Source organism: Mus caroli, chromosome 16 (genome assembly GCF_900094665.2).
Source record: "Mus caroli chromosome 16, CAROLI_EIJ_v1.1, whole genome shotgun sequence".
NCBI lineage: Eukaryota > Metazoa > Chordata > Mammalia > Rodentia > Muridae > Mus > Mus caroli.
In genome coordinates, this window is record NC_034585.1 from 17,354,108 (window position 1) to 17,361,473 (window position 7,366).

The 7,366-nt window shown below is 41.8% G+C and overlaps 1 protein-coding gene across 3 annotated transcripts in view; it reads left to right on the forward strand.

Moving 5' to 3' along the window:
- Yeats2 (YEATS domain containing 2) overlaps positions 1 to 7,366 on the forward strand; it is a 95,429-nt gene that overhangs the window by 53,403 nt on the left and 34,660 nt on the right. For all 3 annotated transcript variants that reach the window (XM_021185201.2, XM_029470574.1, XM_029470575.1), the window contains 2 exons: positions 2,490 to 2,597; positions 2,989 to 3,171. In XM_021185201.2, coding sequence (XP_021040860.1) covers positions 2,490 to 2,597; positions 2,989 to 3,171 — 291 coding nt within the window. The remainder of the gene's footprint in view (positions 1 to 2,489; positions 2,598 to 2,988; positions 3,172 to 7,366) is intronic.

Genomic DNA, 7,366 nt, shown 5'->3' on the forward strand with positions numbered 1-7,366 from the left:
CCCTGCTTTACTATACTGTGCAGGTAAACTGCCCCTGCTTTACTATACTGTGCAAGCTCAGTGGGGTGCTACCCAAAGACAGCATTTGATCTTGAAGATTATTTCTTACTCACTTTCTTCCTGATACAGAAGACAGTTCTCAGCACATCTCTCAAGTGGTTACCCAGTACGAGTTTGAAATCTCAGAATGGGGAAGAGGCAGCCTTACTTTATTGAAAATACTCCTTGAGAGGCTGGAGAAATGGCTCAGCTGTTCAGAGTGCCTGCTGCTCTTGCAAAGGCCCTGAGTTCAGGTCCCGAAAGCTACATAGCAGCTCATGGCTGCCTGTAACTCCAGCTTCAAAGGATCTAATGCCACTTCTAGCCTTTTTAGGCACTGCACACACATGTGCAGACTCACACAGACACAGACATTCTCTATACAAATGTTTGTCTGGCAGCATGTTTTCTGATGGTACAAGGAGCAAACCTTGTCCCCTTTGCACACATCAGCCTTAGTTAATTAATTTAAAAGTAATTCTTAACCTCTTTAAATAGAGAGTAGTTCAAAATATCACTATCCATAGACATCCGACTTCTTCACCCGCTCAGTATTGGGCCAGAGCACTTCCCTGATTGGCTGCTGTTTTCTCAAGATGGTTATCTTACTCGGAAGCCTTTCAGATGCAGACTGCTGTCTGAGTGGCCCTGAGATGCAAATCTCCTTTAGGGAGTGCCCACCCCAGCAGTTAACATTCCTCTAACTTAGTTGACAGGGATCACAGATGGTTTTCTGATCAAAATGAGGTTTTCTTGGAGTAACTCTCTTGAAAGTCTTACCTCTACCATTTACTTTTTAGTATTTGTTGATGACATTTCATTTTGTAGACAAGTAGTAGTCTTAACTTTAATTATTTTCCTTAAAGTTCAATTTTGGCACATTATCTCTGAGATCTGCTTTTGTCTTTTGTAGTGGAGACAAAAGTCAGTGGTTTTTATCTCACTCTTCTGCTGCTTTCCATTTTCTATTCCCACATCATACCTTTGATGGTTTGCTTGTTTTGTGGTAAGCTTTCACTGTAGTCTAGGCTAGAGCTTGGGACCTTCCTGTCTCCACCTCCTGAGATACAGGGTTACCTTGGTCTAGAGCATTGTTTTCTTATCCTTTTTCTTTCTTTGGAAAATTTATTTTCCAAATGTGAAACTCATTTTACATTTATCTGTATTCCAGATACTGAGTGAATTTTTCAAGACAAGTTGAGAGTATTATAAGAAAAAAAACACAACACTAAAACATCACCATTATTTGTTAGAATAATTTACTTAGTGCCTATGCTTTAGGAATATAAAGCCAAATACAATCCCTGTCCTTTACCATCTGGCTAAAGATCAGACATACGAACCAATAAAGAATCAAATATTAGGAATGGACATAAAGATCAGTTGGTGTGTGTGAAAAGACTTCCTAGGGAGATGCAGTGCTCATATCTATTCACTCCAGATAGAGAACCAGCCACAGATCAAAGTCCACTGTGGTAAACCAGTGAGTTTTTTATTGGGGTTACTTACATGAGTATGGGTGAGGGGTTACTTACAGGGGCAGAAATGACTCCAGAACAGCCGCTTCACCAAGGCCCAGCCCAGGAAGGGCGCTGACTCACAGAAGCAAGGAAACCTGGAGTAGGTTAGACTATCCTTTCCTAGTGACTATGTTAGTCAGGCAGCCTTGCTGGTTTTTCTCCTCCTTGCTGGTCTGGTCTCAGGGCCTTTCCTGAAGCTTGCCTTGTCTGAGAGTGACTCTAAACAGTCTTCCTTGCTCGTTCTGAGAGGGCCCCTCGTGAATCTGCTCAGCTACTTTCAGACATTTGCCTTTGCCTTAGGAACTTCCCTGGAGACAGAGCATGTCAGTCTCCAAGAAACTGCTACCCAACACTGGCAGAGTGCTTCTTCTACATGCACAGAGCTTTGTGTGAGGTTGTAAGCATGTAATCCCAGCACTCGAGAAGTAGAGGCAGGAGCATCAGAAGTTCAAGGTTTTCTTTAGCTAGGTAGTGAAATCAGCCTGGTCTACCTGACACCCTGTCGTATAGGACTGTAACGTTGTTCAGGACACAGATGAGTAACCTTTTGATGAGCTGATTTCCTGGTTTTTCAGGCAGGGTCTCAGTGTTTAGTCCAGGCTAGACTTGAACTAACAGTCCTCCTTTGTCAGCCTCCTGTGCAGTGAGTTACTACTGGTGCTCAGATGGAATTGCATACCTCATTTTTTATTTGCTTTTAAAAAGGAAATTACAGTGAATGTATAGAAGCTTAGAAGATCTATAGCATTGTGGGGTTTTGTTTTGTCATGTGTGTGTGTATGTGTGTGTGTGTGTGTTGCTAGCTGTGGTAGGTTTGTATTAAGTAGATAATACTAATATTACTGTATTAGGTGTACTAAGTGGCTAGAGTATCTGAAATCATCTGTTTGGGCCTGTTATATAATATATAGTAACTGTTTTTACATACAGCAGGAGGATTCTTTATTCGCATCTATGCCACCTCTTTGCCCAATTGGTAGTCACCCTAAAGTGCAGAGCCCCAAAGCTGTGACTGGAGGACTTGGGGCTTTCACAAAGGTGAGTGTGTGCCATAGCCTTGCCTGTGTCCTTCCCACTCTTTAATAGGCCTTAGCTCTGAGATGTGCTCCCGCTTATTTAATGCTGTCCACGTCCTAGGACTCCAGGGACACGGGAGTTCAGAGGTCACGGCCTATTTTGTCTCTCTTTGCTGCCTTCCTACCCAGTCTCTATGACAAGTGACAGAGCAGGGATCAAGTGAGATACTCTTTGCCCCTTTACTAGCTCTTAAGGACTCTTATCTCGTAAAGCATTATTTTACCTTTTTCATGGAGCCTTTCTGTGTACCCAAGCTTGGTTAACCCTGCAGAGACTAGATTCACATTTTCATAGTAGGCCCTTCCTCCTCCTCCCCATGGGATACTTATTCAGTGTCATTGTTTGTTGCAAGGTGATCATCAAACAGGAACCCGGAGAAGCTCCTCATGTGTCCACAACAGGAGCTGCGAACCAGTCAGCATTCCCTCAGTATGTGACCGTGAAAGGGGGTCACATGATAGCTGTGTCTCCTCAAAAGCAGGTCATAAGTGCTGGAGAAGGGACCACTCAGTCACCAAAGATTGCACCCTCCAAGGTTTGTATGGGTTTGGGGTGGGAGAGTCATGTTCAAGAGATAAAGGTTATTTGTCTATATAGTTGGCAGGTGCCAAAATGACTTAGGTTGCTCAAGTTGTTGATCCCATATTAACCTATGTATGTTAACCAGGTTGGAGAAGACCCAGTCAGTTGATATTACACACACGTGCTCCTTACTGTCCTTCCCTGACAAGAGTCAGGGGTGTTTAAATAGAAGACCCAGGAACAGTCTCAGGAGCATAGGGACAAAGTATCCTCTCTCTAGCAGTAAAAGTAACAGGCTTCCTGGGCTTTCTGACTGATTCACGTCTAGGTGGGAGCACTTGACCTGTAAGAGAGTGGTGCTCTGAGCACCTCCCATGTCCAGGCTCTGCGATTCGTTTGTTTGAGATAGAAAGACCTCAGATTTAAAACAACCTCCTACCTCACTATCCCAAGTGCTACGGTTCCAGTGTGTGCCATTTGATTCTTTCATTTATTCTCTTTATAAATTAGAAATACTAGAGAATAAATATAGAGAGTACGGTGAAGCAGCATATAATTTATTTTCTACATCAGTTCATATAGAATCTATCAGGTGCTCATATGCCAGGCTCTTTGTTCTTCATGTGTGTGTGTATATATATATATATATATATACATATATATATATATATATTGTATTCTTGAACTATACCTAAAAGGCAAAGGCAAATATCTCCCCCCACCCCTTATAAATGTGGCAACACTGGGTTTGAGGGGCTAGGGACCTTCCTGGAGAATACATGAGTATATAGCATACTAGCATATAGCGTATAGGTAGTAAATGGCAGAAGGCTTGAAATTTATGTCTTTCAGCTCCAGATGAACCATTCCAGAGCTGATGAGATTTATTTGCTGTGGTCTCTAATCTAAGCATGCTTTGGAACATGCAGTTACATTATCTCAGTGTTTTTAGTAGGTATATTCTAAAGCTATTGAGAATGTTTTATGGGTGTTTATATTTCAGCTTCAAAGCCCAGCCTGTCTAGAAGTGAATTGTTTTGAGAAGAATATTTTAACATGGAAGGCAGTATTACATAGTTTATGTTAGTTTAGACAAATAGATTTCCTTGGAGATAGAGGTTAAAATTCAGGGTTACACATTGCTTTTAAGCCTGTAAGGTTTCCAAACTGAACTAATCAGACAATTTATCTTCTGAATTTAACATAGCAATTCCTAATCTGCCGCACACTTTCTGTGCCAGTATTTTCTCAAGGGCCTGGGAATCTGCCTTTTCCTAAGCTCCCCAGGCTGGCCTCGAACTCAGAAATCTGTCTGTCTCTGCCTCCCAAGTGCTGGGATTAAAGGCATGCGCCACTACTGTCTGGCACCTTTTATGTTTTTTAACCTTATATTTTTATGTATGTAGGTCTTTTGTCTAAGTGTGTATCTGTACACCCTGTACATGCAGTGCCTAGAGACTAGCAGAGGGCATCAAATTCCCTTGGGACTGGAGTAACAAACAGCTGTGGGCTGTCATGTAGAAGCTCTTAGCTGCTGAGCCTTCTCGTACACTATGTTTAAAGTATATTAGGCTTCATATAGTGGTACAGTTGTGTTTGTGTTTGTTTGTTTTACATTTATGTGTATAAGGATACAGATGTATCACAACACATGTGATAGAAACTCAGAGGACAGAGTAAGTTTTCTTTATCGTGTGGATCCCAAGGATCAAACTCAGCTGGTCAAGCTGAGCCATCTCATTGGCCAAAGAAAATATATTGCTTTATTAATTAATTTACTTATTTAGGGTAGGAGAATGCCACAACATGCTGGCAGAAATCATAGGATGACTTGGAGGAGTCATTTCTCTCCTCCATGTGGATCCAGGGATCAAACTCAGCTCACTGGGTGCACATGGGATTGCTAAAGTGCCTTCCTAAGTATCATCCCAGCAGGAGTTATAGAAGACAGGCGCTTTCCCTGTATACAACTTCAGAACAACAGAGTGAGACCAGTAAACACTGAGTATTTTGTTATATTTGGTATGCATGCATTAGTACCCTGATAGGAACATTGAACATAATCGGCTATAGCTTTGAGCACCCATATATCCAACTTGCTGCTCCCTAGCTATATAACTTTAACCATGAATGCAGCCCGAACACAAAGTTATAAAGTCACTTAAAACAGCATGAGACTTTTTGAAAAATTCTTTTTAACTTGATTTTGGGACTGTAGAGTAGGAACGTTGTAGATGACAACACTGACATGTCAAAGGATGGACACTCCCACATATGCCAACGCTTGTGAACTGTTACCTTGATTATAGCCATTCTATAATGTTTAAAATGGGATTTTTTTTTTCTTACATAGGGGTTCACTAGACCAGGCTAACCTCTAGCTTATGGAGATCTGCTTACTTCTGTCTCCTGAGTGCTGAGTACTACCATACTAGGCTGTTTCATTTTTTTTAATGTGTATGAGTGTTTTTAATTTCTGTGTGCCACGTGTGAACCTGGTACCCAGGTCAGGAGGTGTCAGATCCCCTGGGTCTGAAGTTTTAGATGTTGTGAACTACCTACCGTGTAGGTGCTGGGAATTGAACATGGGTGCTGTGAAAGAGCAACCGAGCCACCATCCAGCCCCAATTTTTTATTACCATATATTAAGTATACATAATGGGTTTGTTATGATATATTCATACATGTATATTTTGATTATATTCACCTGCCCATTATTCTTTGTTTCTTCTACACCTAATGATGCATATGTGCATTAGTATGATTCATTGTTTCATTAGGATTGTGTACAGGAGAGATTAGTTTCATTAGGGCGAGGTATTATCTACAGGAGCGTGAGCATCTCATCAGTGGCTGTACCATGGAAGAAAATATCTCCTGCTTACCCAGCAACCATCCACTCCCTACAGCTCCACCTACAGCTCCTCAGGGATGAGTGGATCTTTATGACTCAGCAGGACACTGAGGAGCCCAGTCTTGTGCAGTATCATGGCTTAATAATACAATGTTTGTTGGAATTCCCAAAGGTGGAATTATAGACAGACAGACAGACAGACAGACAAATAGATATGTGCTGAGAACCTGACTTGGGCCTTCTGCAACAACAGCGTGCACTGTTAGGCATTAGAGCCATCCCTCTAGTCGGCCCCTCTGTCTTGTCCTGAAGTTTTCACTGCAGAGGCTCTCTAGTTACATTGTTTGTTATGCTTTTGTGAATGAGCCTCTCACCCTTTTCTGGGGGAGGGGCATTGTTTTGTTTTTTCCCTCAGAAGGTTGGTTTGTTACTGGTATATAGAAAAGTGACTGGTACTTTACTTAGAGTATTTTACAGATCTAAGATGTTTTAAGGTCTTTATTGTGTGGTGCTGTCTATAAATGGGTTATTTGGCCTCTTCCTTTTCTACTGTATCCCTTTTATTTTTTTTCCCCCTGCTCTACTTAAGATTTCAGTAATTACATTGTGCAAGGAACTCAAATCCAGTTGGAATAGAGCAGTTTATTCACAGAATGCTGCCTAGAGGCCAGTTAGGGCTGAGCTTGCTTCCCCTACCCACATCTAAACACCTGGGTTACAGAACAAGACCTTACAAAAAGATGGTGGGCGTTAAATAAATATTAAGACTTAGAAATTCTGACTGTATTCCCTTCTCCAGTTGTTTTATGCATTAAGAATTTGTTTTATAGAAGTTTTTAATTGGGGCCAACAAGATAGGTAACCTATCAGGTAAAGGTGCTTGACACATGGGCCCAGTGACCTGAGTTCAATGGAGTGAACTTAGTGGGGAGATTAAAAGCATGCACCTGCATGTGTGGCCTTGTATAGTTCTTAACAGTACTGAAAATCTGAAGAGCCTTTGTATTGTACTTCTTTATAAAATAGTTCTTTCAGTAATGTTTAGCTTCAAACCTGACAACAAACTCTCCTACGAGGCTCTTTTGTGCCAGTGTCATCAAACCTTAGTCATGGCTTCTCAACTCCACCAGTTCCCTCTTTCATACCACGCACTGGATACTCAGCTTTCAGTCTTCCACAGCACTTTACCAAGAGTGCTAGAAAACATGGACCACAGCAACTATAGGCGTTACAGAGAGCGCACAGTGTTGACAGCAGTGACCAAGGGCCTGGAACTCACTATGTAGGCCAACTGGCCACAGACTACCATAGATCCTTCCTCTGCTTTCTCCATGCTGGGATTAAGGGTGTCAAT